This window comes from Carcharodon carcharias, chromosome 16 (assembly GCF_017639515.1).
Source record: "Carcharodon carcharias isolate sCarCar2 chromosome 16, sCarCar2.pri, whole genome shotgun sequence".
Taxonomy (NCBI): Eukaryota; Metazoa; Chordata; class Chondrichthyes; order Lamniformes; family Lamnidae; genus Carcharodon; species Carcharodon carcharias.
The window spans coordinates 6420186-6442042 of record NC_054482.1 but is presented as its reverse complement, the minus strand read 5'-3'; the positions used below and the strand labels follow the sequence as shown (position 1 = coordinate 6442042).

At 41.7% G+C, this 21857-nt stretch overlaps 1 protein-coding gene across 11 annotated transcripts in view; it reads right to left on the bottom strand.

The window, feature by feature from the left end:
- ptprc (protein tyrosine phosphatase receptor type C) overlaps positions 1–21857 on the bottom strand; it is a 167253-nt gene that overhangs the window by 67816 nt on the left and 77580 nt on the right. For 3 of the 11 annotated variants that reach the window (XM_041208256.1, XM_041208251.1, XM_041208250.1), the window contains exons 4-10: positions 16600–16671; positions 16088–16150; positions 11913–11993; positions 10959–11024; positions 7451–7477; positions 3468–3710; positions 2414–2533 (exon numbers count right to left, since the gene is read on the bottom strand). In XM_041208256.1, coding sequence (XP_041064190.1) covers positions 2414–2533; positions 3468–3710; positions 7451–7477; positions 10959–11024; positions 11913–11993; positions 16088–16150; positions 16600–16671 — 672 coding nt within the window. Of the gene's footprint in view, positions 1–2413; positions 2534–3467; positions 3711–7450; positions 7478–10958; positions 11025–11912; positions 11994–16087; positions 16154–16599; positions 16672–21857 lie in introns of all 11 variants that reach the window. The other 8 variants (XM_041208255.1, XM_041208257.1, XM_041208254.1 and 5 more) reach the window with 8 other exon arrangements.

The following is a 21857-nucleotide window of genomic DNA, read 5'->3' as shown; positions in this document are numbered from 1 at the left end:
CGCTGGCTAGGTCAGCATTTATTGTCCATCCCTAGTTGCCCTTGAGAAGGTGGTAAGCTGCCTTCTTGAACTGCTGCAGTCCATGTGGTGCAGGTAACACCCATAGTGCTGTTAGGGAGGGAGGTCCAGGATTTTGACTCAGCAACAGTGAAGGAATAAGTGATATATTTCCAAGTCAGAGGTTTAGAGGGGACCTTCCAGGTGGTGGTGTTCCCATATGCCCTTGTCCTTCTAGATGGTAGTGGTCCTGGGCTTGGAAGGTGCTGTATAAGGAGGCTTGGTGAACTCCTGCAGTGTATCTTATAGATGATACACACTGCTACCACTGTGCATTGGTGGTGGAGAGAGTGAATGTTTTTGGATCGGGTGCCAATCAAGTGGGCTGCTTTGTCCTGGATGGTGTCAAGCTTATTGAGTGTTGTTCAGGCTGCAATCATCCAGGCAAGTGAAAAGTCTTCCATCACACTCCTGACTTGTGCCTTGTAGATGGTGGACAGGCTTTGGGGAGTCAGGAGGTTTGCTGCTCTGGCTGGTCCAGTTCAGTTTCTGGTCAATGGTAACCCCCAGGATGTTGATATTGGGTAGTCAGTGGTGATAATGCCATTGAACATCAAGGGGTGATGATTGGATTCTCTGTTGTTGGAGACGGTCATTGCCTGGCACTTGTGTAGCGTGAATGTTACTTGCCAATTTTCAGCCCAAGCCTGGATATTGTCCAGCTCTTGCTGCATTTGGACATGGACTTGCTGAGAGAGCTCCTCCCAGGAGAGAAAGTTAGGAGCTAGTGGTAGAGCACTTGCTAGGAAACATTTGCAGAAAACATTGCCAGTCAATGGATGATTGTTATAGGTTGCGGGTTGCTGTGAGAATCCAGAAGTGACTAACATAATTGTCACCGGGGCTGGGGTTTGCCTTAAGAAATCTAGATCAGTATTAGAATCCAGTATTAGGGTTAAAGTAGTTGCCTTAAGAAAAATAGTCTTTGTCAGGAAGCTACTTTCAGCTTCAAAGGGAGAGAGAATACTCAGCAACAGGTGTGAAGTGTGTAGATATAAATAGAGAGAGGGAGAAAGTATCAGTAAGTAGCTGGGAAATTAGAGGTGAAGTCTTAAAGCTACAAAAGGGGTTTTGCATGTATATTAGAGTTAAGTTGGCTAAGTTACAATCTCAAACAATGTCATGAGTCAAGAGACTAAGGTCAAGCAACCAAGAAGACAAGACCATAGAAGTCCCAGGATCTACAGGAAATACAGTGTATCGTGCTATGCCTTGACTAGTGGAGTGTTAAGTATTAATCTTTGTTGTCCAATAAACATTGATAGTTTGCATTCTAAATTTGTGATTGTCTTTTTTGCCAAAAAATGATTCCCTGATGAGAATTTGCTTACTCTGGGGTTTGGTATAGAGTCCAAATACCAACAGTGTGGGTGTTCCTCCCTCCATAAGGAAAGCATAAAGAGGGAATGATGTACACTCTTTGAAGTAGCTCTATGAAGGAGGTTTAGGGGGAGATTAGAGGGTGACAGGGCCTGGAACCAAGGAACGTAACTGCAGGCCCAAGGGGCTGCAGCCACAGAAGAGCTCAAGGTTCAAAGATCAGTCTGAGGGGGTGGGGTTGGGGGGAGAGGAAGAAAACTTGAAACTGTAGCTCTTCAGGGTGTTCCCAGACCCTCCACAGACTTTCTGGTGAAAGCCAGGTTTCTGAGGGCACCTCACTATTTTATCGCCACACAAGTGAAGTCACTGGCAGTGGGGTTATGCCCAAGATTGCTTGCTCCCATCTTGCTTATACCCTCATCCTACACCTCTAATATGCACAGGCCTAGTTAGGCTGAATTCAGGCAGACTCAGGAATCCCAGGATCATGTAGTTGAGAGTGGTCTCTAGCCCCATTTGTTCTTCACTGCAACTGAGAATTGAGCATTTTTCAAGGGCACCAAGTAAGATTTTTTTTTTTGCACTGTCAGAGCAGCAATCTTTCAGATGAGATATCAAACCAAGTTTGTCCTCTCAGTTGGAGCTAAAAGCTGCCACAGAAGAGCAGGGTGAGATTTCCTGGTGTCTGGCCAAAATTTATCCTTCAACAAACACATAAAAACACAAATTGTCTGGTCATTTATTTCACTTCTGTTTGTGGGGTCTTTCTATGTGCAAATTGGCTGTCATGTTTCCTGTTTTACAGCAGTGACTACACTTCAAAACTACTTCGTTAGCTATAAACCACCAAGGGCAGCAGCATAAAAGGTGCCAAATAAATACAAATTCTTTATCTTATCTAGCTGTACCATTTGCAACAGATCTGTTTGAATGAAAATTGATTCTGTCAGCGTCGCACAAGATGTCTTAAAGAATTGTTTTCCTGGAGACTATGAATAATGGAAAAATACTGTGGTAACATTCTTATTATAAGTACCTTTGGAGGGATTGCAGGTCCAATTATATGTCAAAGTGCAATTCTTCCAATTTTCAGGTTTTCTCAGCTCAAAAATAATTTTACTTTCAGTCTGATTCGAAGTTATTTCGATCTTAGGATCTTGTAAAGAAATGAGTTAAAAAAAACAGTCAGCTTTCAATGAAATACTTTCACTGAACCATGCTACATCTGTACTTGCATACTTTAAAATACTTGGGGCAGAATTTTCAGGTCAGTGTGCGGACACGTGCCCGACCTGATCAGACATGAAATCACGCGTCCTGATGTCATCCCACGCTCACGCAATATTTCAGTCAGCGCGCTCACGTGAGTGTTGGAAACACACCCGCTGACAATTAAAATGACAATTCAAGTTGTTAAGGTTCCAATTGTCCCCAAATTTTCGTGGTCTGTCCAGACTTACAGTTGGAGGACTGGCGAATTTGCCAGGCAGACTTTGCATTTTTTGTTGAAACCTCATCCAAGGGTGGGATGAGATTTCTGTTATTAAATTTAAAAAAAAATAAAATAAAAATCTACGGCCAAAATTTTCATCATGTATATGTTCAGGTGACTGATTCTGATTCGTGAACATTTTTTTCGGGATTTTAAAATCTTTATTTAATTTGTTTTTTGATGTCTTCAGCTCCCTGAGGCAGCTCTCTGCCTTCAGGGAGCCTTCATTCAGCGCTCGGCCACGCTCATGCCAATGTTCTCCCTCCTCCTGCCCCCACCCCCAGCAGCGCTGAGCATTTCAGCAGTTCACTTCATGCTGGCTGGCCAATCGCGGGTGACAGTCTGTTCCTTGGCCGTTCCCGATTGTGCCTGCATGCCAACCTACAAATTCTCCCCTTAAAAATCCGCAAGTTTTGAAGACTGTAAACTTTAATGAAAACTAAACATCATCTTTTAAAATGGTTTTGAAATTTTTCCTATAGACTTCTAATATTTTACAATCCAGCATTTAGCAATAGAACCGTTCAAAGATTAACCTGCACATCGTGAACTACGTTAACAAAAGCAATATTTTAAAGACTCATTGAACAGTACTTACCAGGAAGTGGTTCTGTGGTGAAGTTTGCCAGTGAAATATTACATTTCCAATCGAGAGACCCGATGAGGTTATAACTTTTACAGGGTATTAGGCTGTCTATATTGATTGTGGTCTGGTTCATAGTTGCAATCAATGTAAAATGCTTATCCAGAATTGTGATATTTTGATTTTCATGGATATTGTAAGTAATGGTAAGATTGACACTGTCACTTGTGGCTTTAACTTCTTGAACACTAATAGACTCTAAAAGAAGAAATAGAAAAAGGAAAAAAAAACATAGTTTTCGTCACATATATGTCAACGAAATAGCATTTTTATTAGATTTGAAAAAGGTCAATTATTTTTCTTTTTGCAAGGGATAAAGAAAGCACTACCATTTTATCAATGAACCAACTGTTAGTGCAAGAGTGAGACTCTCAGAAGTGAATTAGCCACTGCCCCTTCAATAATGAAATACATCCGCAAATGTCATTTGGTTCAAACTTGTTTCTGACTTTGGCCATCTGGTTTCTAACCTCCTCCGATGTTGGTGAAAAGTCTGCACAGGACACCAATGGGGACAGGATGAAATGGAGGATGGGGCACAAATCCTGGTGGTTGTACCCACACTTGTTGGTCACCGTTGGCATCCAGCAATCGAAGACATCCATTTCCAAAGGTGTTTTGCTTTCAACAGTGATGTTGTTGCCATTCACCACCAAACAATTTTTTCTCTCACTGCACCTTTCTACATGCAAACATACAGGGCTGGATTCCCTAGCCGGGAGTTACCAGAGATGAGCTGGAGAAGGAGCTTGACCCCTACCTTGAACTCAGCCCATTTTCTCTGTTATGGCCTAACAAGGAAAACAGGGCGGATTTTGGCATCTGCTTGGTCCTACAGAGGGAGCCCACTGTTGATGTGTAGCAAGATCTGGTGGCATTGCAGCGCCTTCGGAGGAGGAGGAGCAGCCAGAGCTTCTTTAAGATGATAAAAAAAAACTAGGAATGGGCCTTTGCTTCTCTTGCAGGTGATAGGAGCAGAAGGGAACAAGAGGTGGTGACCAGGCCCTGTGCCTCTCATGGTTTTGTCACTGCTCCATCAAATAGCACCATTTGCATATTGATCTTAATTGTGATGAGCGGGACCATGGCAAGTCAGCAGGGAAATCAACCAGTTTCTATTGGAAACCTCCCCCCAATTCCACCCACTCTCTCAAGGTGTCATTAATTGTTGGCTGAGCAATCAAGGACCATCTATTAGATTCCCTGCTGGCTGGGGAGGGGGGTAGAAGCAGCATCTCAAGAATTTGGCTGTGGGTCTTTTGTCCCCATTTTAAATTCCAAGTGCAAATACACATCCCCATGAAGAGATTTAGCACACAAAATTTAACAGTGCAACAACATAATGATTAAAGCCCAAAAATTCCTTAAGAGGCTTGAGGTCTCCCACTGTAATTCTGGAAACTTCCTGGTTGCCATGTAACAGAAGGACCCTCCTTCTATCCCTTACAAGGCAACTGGGGACAGAACCAAGGATGAGAACTCCATAAGCCCAGAATTCCTACTCCAGTGACTGGAAGGGGACCTGGAATTTCTGTGGCAGCTGACAGACTGAGTGAATAGTCAAGTTTCTAATGAAAAAGGGCGGAGAGAAGGTAGAGAGTGAGCCTAAAGTGGCACTTACATCCACCCTTCCCATGTCAATGAGACATCCTCCCACTGCCACCACACCCCCTCCCAACAAGCAGATCTGGTGGGGTGAGCGTTGGATTACATCAGTGGGCACTATGCCAGATCCTTTAAGATGAAAACAAGGAGGTTGATAGTTGTTGGGTTCTCCCTTAACTAGTTGTGTTTTCCCTTTCAGAAACAGGAGACCTCATCATACCTGAAGTGATATTAGCAAGTTTGTAAGTTATGTTTTAAAGGGTTTAGTTGTTTGTTTCAGTAAGAAAAATAATATAAATAATATCTATCTAAAGTAAGATGTAGGGTATCAGATGTAATCAGAGGTGAAAGGCTAACCTTTCTTTAAATAATTTATAAAAAAAACTGCAAGCAAATAGAAATACAATTTATAATTTCCATTTGAACAAATTAACATACGAACATACGAATTAGGAGCTGGAGTAGGCCACTCAGCCCCTCGAGGCTGCCCCAAAATTCAATTAAATAATGGCTGATCTAATTTTAACATTTATCTCACTTCCTGCTTATCCCCAATAACCTTTTACCCCCTTGCTTATCAAGATTATCTGCCTTAAAGATATTCAAAGACTCGGCCTCAACCATCTTTTGAGGAAGAGAATTCCAAAGTCTCTCAGCCCTCTGAGGGAAACATTTTTTTCCTCATCTCTGTCTTAAATGGGTGACCCCTTATTTTTAAACATCGGCACAGATTTTCCCACAAGAGGAAACATCCTTCCCACATCCACTCTGTCAAATCCCCTCAGGATCTTACATGCTTCAATCAAGTGGCCTCTTACTCTTCTAGACTCCAGCAGATACAAGTCTAGTCTGTCCAGCCTTTCTTCATAAGACAACCCACCCATTCCAGGTATTAATCTAGTAAACCTCTGGACTGCTTCCAATTGCTTTACGTCCTTCCTGAAATAAGGAGACCAATACTGTACACAGTACCCCAGATGTGGTCTCACTATTGCCCTGTATAACTGAAGCACAACCTCCCTACTTTTGTATTTAATTCTCCTTGCAATAAACGATAAAATGCTATTAGCTTTGCTAATTACTTACTGTACCTGCATACTAACCTTTAGTGATTCATGCATTAGGACACCCAGATTCCTCTGTATTTCAGAGCTCTGCAATCTCCCACCATTTAGATAATAAGTTCCTCATTATTTGTCCTGCCAAATTAGACAAGCTCACATTTTTCCACATTATACTCCATTTGCCAGGTCTTTACCCACGCACCTAACCTAACTATATCCTTTTGTGGCCTCTTAATTTTTTAAAATTCATTTATGAGATGTGGATATCACTGGCTAGGCCAGTATTTATTGCCCATCTCTAATTGCCCTTGAGAAGGTGGTGGTGAGCTGCCTTCTTGAACCACTGAAATCCATATGGTGAAGGTACACCCACAGTGCTGTTAGGGAGGAAGTTCCAGGATTTTGACCCTGAAGGAATGGCGATATTGTCCTCTTCACAACTTACTTTCTTACCTATCTTTGTGTTATCAGCAAATTTAGCAACCATACCACTGGTTCCTTCATCCATATCATTTATTTAAATTGTAAAGAGTTGAGGCCCCAGCACTGATCCCTGCGGCACACCACTCGTCACATCCTGCCAACCTCAAACAGTCTCATTTATGCCGACTCTGTTTCATGTTAACTAGCCAATCTTCTATCCATGCCAATATGTTAGTCCTAAACCATGAGCTTTTATTTTCCACAATAACCTTTGTTGAAACACTTTAGCAAAAGCTTTCTAAAAATGTAAGAACATTACATCCACCAGTTCCCCTTTATCCACAGCACATGTTACTTCTTCAAAGAACTCCAATAAATTGGTTAAACATGATTTCCCTTTCACAAAACCATGTTGACTCTGCCTGATTACCTTGAATTTTTCTAAGTGTCCTGTTATAACACCTTGAACAATAGCATTTTCCCTATGAGAAAGGTTAAGCTAACTGGCTTATAGTTTCCTGCTGTCTGCATCCCTCCCTTTTTGAATAAAGGAGTTACCTGGCTATTTTCCAATCTAATGGAACCTTCCGAAATTTAGTGAACTTTGGAAAATTAAAACCAACGCATAAACTATCTCACTAGCCACTTCTCTTAAGACCCTAGGATGAAATCCATCAGGACATGGGGGCTTGTTAACCTGCAGTTTCAATAATTTGCTAAGTATTACTTCCCAGGTGATTGTAATTTTCTTGAGTTTCTCCCTCCCTTCCAATTCCTACTAACAGCTATTGTTGGGATGTTACTTGTAACATTTACACTGTATAAAAGCAGTACAAGTTTTCTTACCACAATCCTTATCTCCAGATGGGGTAACTAGGATTAAAAGCACATTACAGCATGTTACAAAGTTGTATTCCTAATTTCTATAATTAAATGCATTTTCTGCTTAGGCAGTTTATATACAAATGTAGTGCATTCCTTGTGCATGTACAGATTGTACTAAACAGTAACTGCACTTTTATAAAACCGTAATAAGGATGATAGGTGCAGAACAAACTCAGGAATGTGAATACTTCATCTAACAATTTAAGAATTTCTTTCTTAAATTTACAAACCCAAGAAAAACATCAATGGCCATTAGGGCAGAAGATCATATATATATATATATATATATATATATATATATAATCATCAAAAGTTGAAACATGTGGAAGTGAATAAGGGAAAGAAAAACCAAGACACTGCGCTAAAGTGGTGCCAAGATCAGACTTTAACATTCTATAGATTGCAACAGAAGGAGACGCTGAATAAGGCAAGGAAAGCCATTTTTTAAGGATCGGCTGAAAAGATAAGCCATGATGCATTCACATTACAAGTATAGTGTTTCTGTAAAGCATATTCATCTTTGCACCGATGCCAAATTTTTGCAGTTTAATCAGCTGTCAAAGTTCCTTACGCCCAAGTGTAAGGTTGGACAAGTGTTACCAATTATGGTTGGATGTATTTCTGGAAATTTCATCGTATAACTTCCCCCCTCTAAGTGTCCTCACCACCAAGTCAATATTTCTTTCCTCCATCTCTGATATTTCCAGAAACAAAACTGTTGAGAAAAAAATTAAGAAAAACGCCATTTATTTTAAAGCCCATTAGGTTTTTTATTCAGGGTTACTCCTTGCAATGTGCAGGAGATTCATCTTTAATTCCTGAAGGCTTCAGGGCAAACCTGCAGTGATGATGACCCTCAGTTGGACTCTGACTCTGGATTCAGGCTGTACTTCCCCTTTGATTGGGGGATTTCTGTGAAGTGAAACCACTTTCTGCCAATGCTATAATTACAGTGTGAATGCACCCATAAAGCAACAGACATTGCAACAATAATAAAAACAAAAAAACTGCGGATGCTGGAAATCCAAAACAAAAACAGAATTACCTGGAAAAACTCAGCAGGTCTGGCAGCATCGGCGGAGAAGAAAAGAGTTGACGTTTCGAGTCCTCATGACCCTTCGACAGAACTTGAGTTCGAGTCCAGGAAAGAGCTGAAATATAAGCTGGTTTAAGGTGTGTGTGTGGGGGGCGGAGAGATAGAGAGACAGAGAGGTGGAGGGGGTTGGTGTGGTTGTAGGGACAAACAAGCAGTGATAGAAGCAGATCATCAAAAGATGTCAACGACAATAGTACAATAGAACACATAGGTGTTAAAGTTAAAGTTGGTGATATTATCTAAACGAATGTGCTAATTAAAAATGGATGGTAGGGCACTCAAGGTATAGCTCTAGTGGGTTTTTTTTTTTAATAATGGAAATAGGTGGGAAAAGGAAAATCTTTATAATTTATTGGAAAAAAAAAAGAAGGGGGAAACAGAAAGGGGGTGGGGATGGGGAAGGGAGCTCACGACCTAAAGTTCCTCATCTTCCGACTAGGGACTTTACAGCCTTCCGGACTGAATATTGAATTCAACAACTTTAGGTCGTGAGCTCCCTCCCCCATCCCCACCCCCTTTCTGTTTCCCCCTTCTTTTTTTTTTCCAATAAATTATAAAGATTTTCCTTTTCCCACCTATTTCCATTATTAAAAAAAAAACCCACTAGAGCTATACCTTGAGTGCCCTACCATCCATTTTTAATTAGCACATTCGTTTAGATAATATCACCAACTTTAACTTTAACACCTATGTGTTCTATTGTACTATTGTCGTTGACATCTTTTGATGATCTGCTTCTATCACTGCTTGTTTGTCCCTACAACCACACCAACCCCCTCCACCTCTCTGTCTCTCTATCTCTCCGCCCCCCACACACACACCTTAAACCAGCTTATATTTCAGCTCTTTCCTGGACTCGAACTCAAGTTCTGTCGAAGGGTCATGAGGACTCGAAACGTCAACTCTTTTCTTCTCCGCCGATGCTGCCAGACCTGCTGAGTTTTTCCAGGTAATTCAGACATTGCAACAAGTCCTGCTCTTAACATGAAGAGGATGTGGAGGAAAGGTGTTTATTTGGACATCAACAGAGATCATGAAAACTAACCACAGTAATAGTACTATAAAATAACGTTAAATGGTGATAGGCAGACGCCAGTTGAACACTTGAGAGAAGAGAATCAGTAGCATTTCTCCCACAGCCTGCACAGTAGTATGAAAAAGCTGTCAGAGAAGCCCTTATCAAACACCTGAGCATTATGCAAGATTTTGCTGTACATTTGCTTCATAGGAAACTAAAATATAGACTCTTCAAAAACACAGCAACTTGATAGCACATAAGCAAATAAAGTGGAAAATAAATGAAAAACTTGACATCTTGCTTAGAAAAACTATAATACATAGGATTTGAACTTAGATACACAAAGTCCAACAACACCATATTCCTTCTGTTTGGGAAATGAAGGAGTTTTGTTGTTTGCCTGTAAGGAATAAACCTGTTTTCCAATGGTGACTGTTATGAACTACAAGAACGGACAGGAACATGGAATATGTCCTCTTTTATACTGAAGTCTAAGAATAATAGACATGTCTCATTTTATACCATTTTGTTCAGTTTGGGACCAAACATTTTTGCTGCAGTCATGAATACATTGGTGCTGTTTAATCTTGCAGTTTGAAATTGGACCTTGTGGTGCTCGCAAGAAAAGAGTTGAAATATGTCTCTTTCCCACTATTTTAACAACAGTGTTAACCTGTTTACTTTTAGTGGATAATTATTTCATTACAAAAATAGGCACACAAGTTCATACACAGCACAATTTCAACCCCCAGGAGTTTTCAACCTGTGGCAGACCGAGATCCTACTGTGTCTGTCTGAGCCAGTACAGCAAGGTTGAGGAGGTTGCCAGGTGATAGTGTCCACCATGCATCAAAGCAAAAGGTACACACCACCAGATACCTCCACCTCATTTCTTGCCCTTCCTTCTGTCTAAAACTTCCAAAGGATCTGGATTGTACAAGACAATCAAATGTACTTTTGGTACATCTTTAAGGTCATGAAAAAAAGAACAAAATAATCAGTTTACTTCGTCATCACACTTGCTAACAAGGGATTATTCTCGATTGTAAATAGAGGCATCGTTCACTTCATTCTCTTAACTCTGTCATCCTCTGGTTAAAAGAAACAACTACAGATGACCAAGCGGGGTATGAGGTGCAGGATACAGGAAGAATGGAAAACTTGTGATTTATTTTTAAGTGTGTGGTTCCTCCCCCGCTTCCATCCTATAACTTCTTCCAAAGAAGTTATCTTAATTTTGGTCTTTCCCACCAATGCTGGTGCTGTTTGCAACTGTTAGTTCAGTCAGCAATGAATACATCCTTTGAGTTATTGAACTGCTGGACAGAGGTGCAAAATGGCCTTTGCAAACATACTTGAGTCTGTGGTGATGCGAATGGGTGCAGTAGTCACTGGTGCTGCAGGGGAGCTTGTATTTGGGCCTGTGGAAAAGATCAAAGCAAATTAGTGAAAATTCAGTATCTGAAAGAGCAGTCATTAACAACAGGTATTTCATATCAGCTACCATTTAGGGCAGGTAGCATGATTGGTAAACATGCAGTCAAGTGGGACATGTAAATTTGTGTCTCACAGGACACTTGACTTCACCAATAGACTATTACTCAGCTTGCTATCAGGTCAAGGTCTGTTCTGCCCTTGTAGGTTAAATGAGATTGAAACTTTGTTGAAATGCATAACTCTGTTAAGATTTAGTAAATTAAAAACTGATTGGTAAGTTGCTTACATTGATTCCATATCTGCACTATTTGTGGAGTTACAACTCTTTTTTTGTTTGTGATATGCTGGAGGTCACAGAATACAAAAACAATGTAATACGAAAATAATATAAATAAAAAGTACAGTGAAATTGTTAATAGCATGGCCAGCAGTAAGAATGGAAGCATAAAATTATGAAGTGATATTGATAGATTAAGTGAATGAGCCAAATCGTGGCAACTGAATTTCAATGCCGGCAAATGTGGGGTTATCCACTTTGAACCTAAAATGAATAGACAAGGTACTTTCTAAATGGCAACAAACTAGAAGCAGGAGAGGCCCAAAAGACTTGAGGGTTAATGTACATAGATCACATAAAGAATATGTTATGTTCTGAACATACAGAATGTAACCATAAAGACAAATAGAATCCATGCATTTCTGTCTTCACACTCCTGTGAAGTGCCTTGGGATGTTTTAGAGTTGCTATATTAATGCAAGTTGTCGACATTGTTTATTTGGTGAAAGTCAGGTGCCAGTGCCACTGTTAAGAGGAGAAAGATCTGGAGGGATAGGTGCTCATGCCAATGGTCAGGTGCGAAAATAAGACGTGCCTGGTGATGTTGTTGGAGTTTCTGAGCGTGGAGGAGTTACTGTTGTTGAGATGGTGCTGGAGTTGGTGAGTGATGTTGTACCTGTTGAAAGAGCCAAAGAATAATGATTGTTCTGAACTAATACAGCATTGATACAACAAGATTCATGAAGGTGTAAACCAACTCCAAAGAGTTTTGTGCATGGGTGACATAACACACTTTTCTATGTTAGACAACCTAGAAACATATGGCGTTGAAGTCTCCAAAGCAGCAGGGACTAGAGAGACCATGATTAGTTGAAGGGAGGCCTCCAGCTCCTTAAAGGAGTCCCTCAGAAGGCTGCAAGGAGGCACATGAAATTGGCCCCGTTACACAGGGGAATCATTTCCACTCACCATTCTTTTCAAGCTGGACCCAACAGCTATTGCCCAGTGTTGCTTTGAAAATGAGATCTTAATCAGGCACTGATCTACCCGCCATCAGGATTCCTGGGCCTTTGGAGGCGGGATCCTGCCTCTATGAGCTGCCACCCAACCAGGAGCAGCTTTGGAGGCCCAGAGGAGAGATAAGGGAGGTGGGCTCACAAGGGGCCATTAAGCGGCTTCGGTGAAGGGGAGGTGGTCATGTGGAGAGTCGGATGGGGGTCTTCCCACAGGGGAAGCGCTTGCTTCCAGTGGGGCCCTCTGGGAGAGCACAAGCTTGCCTGATCAGGAGGCCGCACCCACCCACTCCCAGAGCCTGCAAGCAGGCATCAGGGAATGTCAGACTGCCTTTCCATGTGTCATTGGTTCCACCCTAGCAGTGGTAGGATGAAGCCCTTATATGGCCATTTCAGGGCCTCAATCAGTCAAGGGCTGGGAAGGCTGACCTTGACCTTCTCCCCTCCTGACTTAATAAGGAGGTCAGGAAGGCAACGGGCTCTCCATCCCTCATCCTGTTGCCCGATTGAACAGCTCTTCCCACCCACCCTGAATCCCAGCCTGTTCCCAGGAGGGGCATTAAATACCAGCCTGGGTTTCTTTTCTGTTCAGTTTTTTTTTAATTCATTCATAGGTTGTGGGCATCACTGGCTAGACCAGCATTTAATGCCCATCCCTAACTGCCCTTCAGGAGGTGGTGGTGAGCTGCCTTCTTGAACCACTGCAGTCAGTGTGCTGTAGGTACACTCACAGTGCTGTTAGAGAGGGAGTTCCAGGATTTTGTCCCAGTGACAGTGAAGGAACGGCGATATATTTCCAAGTCAGAATGATGAGTGGCTTGGAGGGAAACTTCTAGGTGGTGGTGTTCCCATGTGTCTGCTGCCCTTGTCCTTCTTGATGGTAGTGGTTGTGGGTTTGGAAAATGCTGTCTAAGGAGCCATGATGAGTTCCTGCAGTGCATCTTGTAGATGGTGCAACTACGTGTCGTTCGTGTTGGGCGTGAATGTTTGTGGGTGGGGTGCCAATCAAGTGCGATGCTTTCTCCTGGATGGTGTCAAGTTTATTATGTCTCGTAGATGGTGCAAAGGCTTAGGGGAATCAGGAGGTGAGGTACTCGCCACAGGAGTCCTAGCCTTTCACCTGCTTTTGTAGTCACAATATTTATATGGCTAGTCCAGTTCAGTTTCTGGTCAATGGTAACCCCAAGGATGTTAATAGTGGGGGAGTCAGTGATGGTAATGCCACTGAATGTCAAGGGGCGATGGTTAGATTTTCTCTTGTTGGAGATGATCATTGCCTGACACAAGTGGCACAAATATTACTTGCCACTTGTCAGCCCAAGCCTGGATATTGTCCAGGTTTTGCTGCAGTTGGACATGGGCTGAGAAGCCGTGAATGATGCTGAACATTGTGTAATCATCAGCGAACGTCCCCGCTCCTGACCTTATAATTGAAAGAAAGTCACTGGTGAAGCAAATGAAGATAGTTGGGTCTAGGACACTACCCTAAGGAAATCCTGCAGTTATATCCTAGAACTAAGATGATTAACCTCCAACAACCACAACCACCTTCCTTTGTGCTAGATATGACTCCAACCAGCGGAGAGTTTTCCCCCGATTCCCATTGACTCCAGTTTAGCTAGGGTTCCTTGATGCCACATTTGGTCAAATACTGCCTTGATGTCAAGGGCAGTCACTCCCACTTCACCTCTGGAGTTCAGCTCTTTTGTCCATGCTTGAACCAAGGCTGCATTGAGGTCAGGACTTGAGTGGCCCTGGCGGAACCCAAACTGGTTGTCAGTGAGCAGGTTATTGCCAAGCAGGTGCCGCTTGATAGCACTGTTGGTGACCCCTTCCATTACTTTACTGATGATCCAGAGTATACTGATGGGGTTGTAATAGACTGGGTTGGATTTGTCCTGCTTTTTGCGTACAGGACCTACCTGGGCAATTTTCTACATTGCTAAGTAGATGCCAGTGTTGGAACAGCTTGGCTAGTGGCGCAGCAAGTTCTGGAGCACAAGTCTTCAGTACTATTGAGGGAACCTTGTCAGGGCCCATAGCCTTTGCAGTATCCAGTACCTTCAGCTGTTTCTTGATACCACGTGGAGTGAACCGAATTGGCTGAAGGCTGGCATCTGTGATGCTGGGGACCTCCGGAGGAGGAAAGTTTCGTTTATCTCTTCATAGTGCTTCGCCTTTCAGCACTGGCAAAGACTAATAACAGGTTAAGGCATCCTCTGAGGTTCCCCATAGACATTCAGAAATATTATTCTTCTTTCCATTGTGGCACTTCCCTTTAGTGGTCCCCATCCTTTAAAGTTGCCTGACATGCAGCTTTCCAGGTTGTGTTTTTAATTGACCAGATCTACCCCGAAGCTTTACAAATGAGCTGACCGTGATATAAGCAACCCATTTCCCTTTAGGCAGTCGAAAAGCCATTCTGACAGTGAAAATGGCAAAATAGGAAATTCGGGTTGGAATGTCTATGAACTGTTTTGGTATCCGTATTTTCCCTCAGTCAAGACACAAGCTACTTTGTGGCAATCGCAACAAAATCCTTCCTGAAATGGCAAATGCCGTGCAGACCAGAAACTGCATTTGGTACCAACTTCACCTGTATGATAAAATACCACATTGCATGTAGCACTCCACTTCTGAACCATCAGAACAGCTCTGGCATTTTTGGCTTCCTGAAGGTCTGTCATGTGATGACAGCAAGATTGCATAATTATAGCCATGACATTTGTTTTCTTAGTGTTAGTCTGGAATATGGCAGATTGGTAGATCTACTAATCCATACTTTCCCTTTTATACATTTTGAGTATGTTAGAAGCTGCCAGTACCCCACTTTTATGAGGATTATTATGTAGAAAGCCAAATTACAGCTCCCCACAATCACAAAAGCATATATCGCTTGCCACTCTCCATCTGTGTGAGTGAAAGTTGGCTGTTAAGAGCAGGGTTTGTAACCACAGGAGATGCAGTTGTCTTAATAAATGGCCAGGCTACATCATGAGCTGGGAAACATACGTGGAGGTGGTGCAGTGTTTTTGGATTGAGGTGTTGTGCTGGAGTCTCTGAGTGTTGTTTCATGACCATCTGCAGAAAGGTCAAGTTACAAGGAATGAAAGTCAAAATGCATCAAAAATGAGCACCATCTTTTTTATACTAATATAACCACTTCAACTTCACATCATGAACCTTGCATGGAGAACAGCAGCTTGTCAATATGTATCAGCTTCATAGTAGATATAGGTAGTGCCACGCAAAATAATTTTCCTCCCCTTCCCCTACTGCAGCATATTACAGGTGGTACACTTAGCCAAAAGAGGCCGTGTTTCCAATTTATGTATCATTGTGAATTGGTGTAAAGTCCAAGTACTCTGGCCTGTTAAAGCACCATGTCAGAGTTACCTCAAGAAACATACATGGTGCACTCGCGGGGCAGACATTGAGTATAACAGGCTTGATTTAATTTTGCCACTCCTGTTTCACCATATAAGGGGACGCATGCAGGATATTGAACTGAAAAATGTAGTGGTCATTATCATGGTTACATTGAAAGTTGCCCAGCCGGAACAGGTAGTTATCTAAATAACCAAGGGGATGTTACTAAGTGCGTTTATAGAGTTTTTGATGAAGTTTGTTAAGACAGGGTAGGGATAGGGTTTGTTCATTTTTAAAAATCGATGAAAACCAGACAGAATTAATAGGTTGAGGAAATATGGGCGGTACCCATAATGATACCAATGAAGTGAAGCGGTTATACTTGAACCTGCTGTGAATGAAGAAGTCGCTGTTGCTGGAGCCATGCTGGAGAGTGTGAGTGAGGAGTGATCTGCTGGAAAACCAAACAAGTGAGTAACATTGCGTAAAACAAATGAATATAACAACATTACATCATTGTTCATTTACACAGACTATAAAATGAAGAAGTGTGTTTCATATCAGTAATCTTCTACAACATAATATCACAACTGATCTTCTTGAGACTAGTTTAAGGGAAGTGCATTTAGCTTTGTCCTGGAGAAATGGAATTATTGTCCCAACACTATATCCCACTTGTTATGAGTGTAGAGTATATTTCATTCACTTTGTAAAAAGGTCCAAACTGCATCAAAACAACCAGGATGTTGTATAAGAACATGCAAACTGATGAAACTTCATTGAGGAATGCAACAGGATAAAACTAGTCCATTTTCAAAAATCAGGAATAATTGATAGCCAGACATCAGGGCACCAACCATTCTGATACCATAATGAAGTAAGGCATGTTCATGGACATACTTGAACCTGCTGTGAGTGCGGTAGTCACTGTTGTTGGAGCTGTGCTGGAGGGTGTGAGTGATGAGTCATCTGCTGGAAGATCAAAACAGAGAGTAACAATGCACATCATAATTACATATATAAACATTATATCATTGGTAATTTACAAAGACTGCAATATGAAGATGTGCTTCATACTGGTCAATTTCACAAAAACTAAATAACAGGCATTTCTCTGGACTATGGAGAGTGTAGTTTTACTCACGCCTGTTGAAACAGTTTGTCATTTCATCTATCAAATCCTCTTATACTCTTGAACACTCTAAAGATCCCTTTACTCTCCTACGCTCCAAGGAAAACAATCCTAGCTTCTCTAGTCTCTACCACATCCACCATGATAACCTTGAAACTGAGAATACACCTGAGAAAACAATCCTGGTTTCTCTAGTCTCTCCAACTGTACCACAAAAAATCTTGATATTGAGAATACACCAGAGAATTGAGAGCCTTTTGCAATAGAGCAATCAGGCAAAATGTGTATTAGTTTTTAATTGCTTGGAACTCAAGACAAAAACCAGCCCTAATAATTGCACTGTGGTACAAACGGCACATTCCTCAATTGTGATCTACGAATTCACTACTGGTTAAATAGCTTTACCAAAGACACAGGTACGATGGGCTAAATGACCTCTCTTGGACTGTAACATTCTAGAAAACAACCATTCTAACTTCATTGTGAAAATCAGATGGAATTTATACATTAAGGACATTAGGTTGGTACGCATGTTGACACCAAGACAAGAGCATACTTGAGGCTGCTGTGGGTGCAGTAGTCACTGTTGGAGCCGTGCTGGAGGGTGTGAGTGATGCGTGATCTGTTGAAAGACCAAAACAGAGAGTAACAATGCATGGCACATCTGAATACAAAAACAATAGCCTGGAGTTTGAGGTCAGGACGAAGGAAGAATGCTCGCCATTGGTCATGAAGTAAGCCTTACTGAGGGATCATGCCTGGTAAGAATCTCTCCTTTTATCTCTGTGTTGTGGTAATGCAACTGATTGCAGCATTCTTCACTGGGGAGGTCCTAGGTAGCAGCTGCAGTGATGTCAGTTGCAGCCAATCACATTAAAGGGTTTTCTCACAGTCTCCCAATCAGGAAACAAAAAGCAGTAAAATAGCATCATTTTTATAAAATTTTATGCAGAACAGGTTAAAAAGATGGGACATGCTCAGGGGTTGGACGTAAGGGCCAAAATATTCTGAAAATAACTTTTTTTTACAATTAATTATTTTTAAACGTTTTGAAATATCCTTACCATTTTTTTTCACAGCACTCCACAATTATAAAGTTGTGTTTTTCTCAGGGCCAGTTGTGTTGTTTATCAAATTGTACTAAACACATCATCGTTAAAAACCCAGTTACACTTCACTGAACAAGGTGTAACTTTTTAAGTGGTTTCGAACAGTAATGTGGGAGTGGAAAGATTTGAAATTCTCTCCAATTCCAGTCATTGTTCGCTCTGGGACTCAAGCCACAGCGTAGCCTGTGTTGCAGCCCTGAGTGAGAGATCACAACTTCAGGATTTTTGCACAAAGCTGCACATGCCCGACATCCTGAAATTGTGGCTGGTCTCAGAGGATAATGGTGGTGAATGCTGACAGTTCACGGTCAAGAACCTACAAAATCTGGCCCAATTTCTCAATGGTCATTTACAAAGTTTGTAACAAGAAAACTGACAAATATCTTGAAACTAAAAGCTTAACTGATGCTTTTTACAACTAAATTAGGGAAATATAGATTTAACTTTGTCCTGGAAAAATTGGCTTTTCATCCCAGCATGTGACGAAGTCACTTGTTACAGGATGCAGAGGATATACCATTCACTTTGTAAAGAGAGATCCAAACTGCATCAAAATAATGAGGATGTTGCAAAAGAACATTCGAGCTGGTAAAACCACATCAAAGGAAATAAACGGATAAAACTATTCCGTTTTCAAAAAATAAGAACAATTGGGCAGCCAGGCACTAGAGGAGCAACCATTTTGCTACTGAAATGAGGAGGTAAAGAAGGTTTATGGAGGAACTTGAACCTGCTGTGAGTGCAGTAGTCACTGAAGTTGAAGCCGTGCTGGAGACTGTGAGTGATGAGTGATCTGTTGGAACACAAGAACTGTGAGTACAATGCATGTCACAATTACATACATAAACATGATATCGTTGACAATTTGCAAAGACTGCAAGGTGAAGATGTGCTTCATATCACTAATTCTCCCTAAAATAATGACATAACATGCATTTTTCTAGACTACTTTAAGTGTAGATTTAGCTTCAGACTGAACCCTTACATCTGTTGAAATATTTTGTCATTTAATCTATCAAATCCCCTCATACCCTTGAACACTCTAAATATCCCTTTACCCTCAAATACTCCAAGAAAAACAATCCTAGATTCTCTAGTCTCTCCAACTGTGCCATAATAACCCTGAAACTGAGAATACACCAGAGTAATTAGTGCCTTTTGCAATAGAGCAATAAGGCAGATGGGTATGAGTTCTTAACTGTTTGTAACTAAAAACAAAAATCAACCTTGGTAAATGCTGTGTGGCACCAACAGCACATTCCCCACATGTTTTCCCCTAATTCATTGCTGGCTGAATAACTCTATCAAAGGTCTGACACATTCAGCCGAATGGGCTGAATGACCTCGCTTGTACTGGATAATTCTAGAAAACATATGCCCTGACTTCATCAAGTGAAAATCAGATGGAACTAATATGGTAAGGGCATTAGGATGATACCCTTGTTGTTACAAGGACAAGAGCATACTTGAACCTGCTGTGGGTGCAGTAGTCACTGTTGGAGCCGTGTTGGAGGGTATGAGTGATGAGTGATCTGCTGGATGACCAAAACAGAGAGTAACAATGCAGGTCACAACTGAATACAAAAAGAATGGCCCAGAGTTTGCAGTCAGCGGCCAAGCATGAATGCTCGCCATTGACCGTGAAGCCAAGCCTCAATGGGAATTTTGCCCTTGGTGGGCAGGTGGGCCCCACCGGTTTGGCGGTGGGCAGGCAGAGGCCCGCCACCATTTTGAATGAGCAGGCCAATTAAGGCCAGCCCCGCGGCCTGCCCGACAGGAACGCTTCCTGTGCAGGGGGCAGGTGGGGGGAGGGATTCCCCATCTGTCAAAAAGCGCACATCTACCTGAGACCAAGTGCTGTCTCAGGGAGATTACCGACAGGTTTAAAAAAAACACCAAAAATAGAGAAATGTTAAAATTATTAACGTGTCCCACCTCATGTGACAATGTCAGATGAGGTGGGACACGTTAATAAGAAACACATTAACGTTATGAAACGTTTTAAAAACAGACATGAAATCTCATCTCGCCAGTATTATCAGAAGCCCGCTGAGGCTCCTGGCCTGCCCACCAGCCTGAAAGGTTGCACGGACAGGGTCTTTGACAATCTTAAGTACCCTGTCAAATGCCTTAATTGGCCACTGACAGGTCGGCGGGCGTCATTTTCCAGTCGGCAAGCGGGCCGCGCCCCCAAATCGCCGACGAGAAAATCCAGGCCCAAGTGATCTCCCTTGGTAACAATTTCTCCTCGATCCCTTTCTGTGGTAATGCAACTGATTGCAGCGTTCTTCACTGGAGAATTCCCAAGGTGGTGCAGCAGTGATGTCATCAGGCTGTCAATTGTAGCCATCTACAATGACTATAACATGAAGACCAGTAAACATTTGAAAATAAGAGTGTAACTGATGCTTTTCTCAGCTGATAGGGTGCAGAGGACATTTCATTCACTTTGTAAAGAGAGATCCAGTTTACATCAAAATGATGAGGATTTTGCAAAAGAACAGTCGAGCTGATAAAAACTCACTGACGAAGACAAAAGGATTAAATGATTCGGTTTTCAAAAAAATTACCAACAATTGGCAACCAGGCACTAAAGTGACACCCATTTTGCTAGTGGTAAAAAGTGCTTAGGGAGGAACTAGAACCTGTGGTGAGTGCAGAAGTCACTGTTGTTGGGGCCGTGCTTGAGTGTGTGAGTGATGACTGACCTGTGGGAAGACAAAAACTATGAATAACCATGCATTCCACAAAAAGAACCATGCATTCCACAATATCATGTATAAGTATTAAGTCTGGCAGTTTGCAACAAGTAGTAAATGAATGTCCCACAAAACTTTCTGCTATCATACTAATTACACAGCAAAGAGAATATTTCACTCTTGCTGTCATGGGTGATCCACATGGGATTGTTTGAAGCAGTATAAAATCTTTTCAGAAAAAAACTTAATCCGTCAGTTACATTTGTTGTGAACTGATCAGGTGGTGTTAGAAATACTGCTCCTATTTTACGTGGTCAAACCCACATTAGACTCAAAACTAAAATTCCATTTGGTTCAATACAAGATATTAATTTTGACAAAAACAAAAATCTATCATGATACAGAAGTCATTCCTTTAGATTTTTGTCAAAGGAACTCAGATGATGAACAGACATTAACTTGCCTGCATAATAACTCTGCCTCTGTTTGGTAAAAACAAGGCCATGAGGAAAGAGTAGAGGAGTGAGACTAAATGAGTAGCTTCATCAACGGTCTAGCACGGACACGATGGGCCAAATATATCCTACTGTGCTGGATCAATTGGTGAAATGATGATTGGAACTTCGTTCAATGAGTTTCACACAGAATTGGCATGCTGACAATGTCAGAGTGGTACCCATTTTAATGACAAAAGGAGAAGGTAAAATATCTTTGCGGACATACTTGAACCTGCTGTGAGTGCAGTAGTCACTGTTGTTGGAGCCGTGCTGGAGGGTGTGAGTGATGAGTCATCTGCTGGATGATCAAAACAGAGAGTAACAATGCATGTCACAATTGAATACAAAAAGAACGGCCCGGAGTTTGCAGTCAGCAGCCAAGCATGAATGCTCGCCATTGATCGTGAAGTAAGCCTCACGGGGAGATCAAGTGATCTCCCTTGGTAAGAAATTCTCTCTATGCTTGTGCTGTAGTGATGCAAATGATTGCAGCATTGTTCACTGGGAAGTTCACAAGGTGGTGCTGGACTGATGTCATCTGGCTGTCAATTGCAGCCAATCACTTACAAGGATTTTCACAGTCCTCCAATCAGGAAACTTAAAAGCAGTGAAATAATATAATTTTTATAAATATTACAAGGAGCAAGTTTTACAAATTATGACATGTGGTAAAGTTCGAGGCCAAAATGTTCTGAAACAACTCATAATTAATTCATCAAAA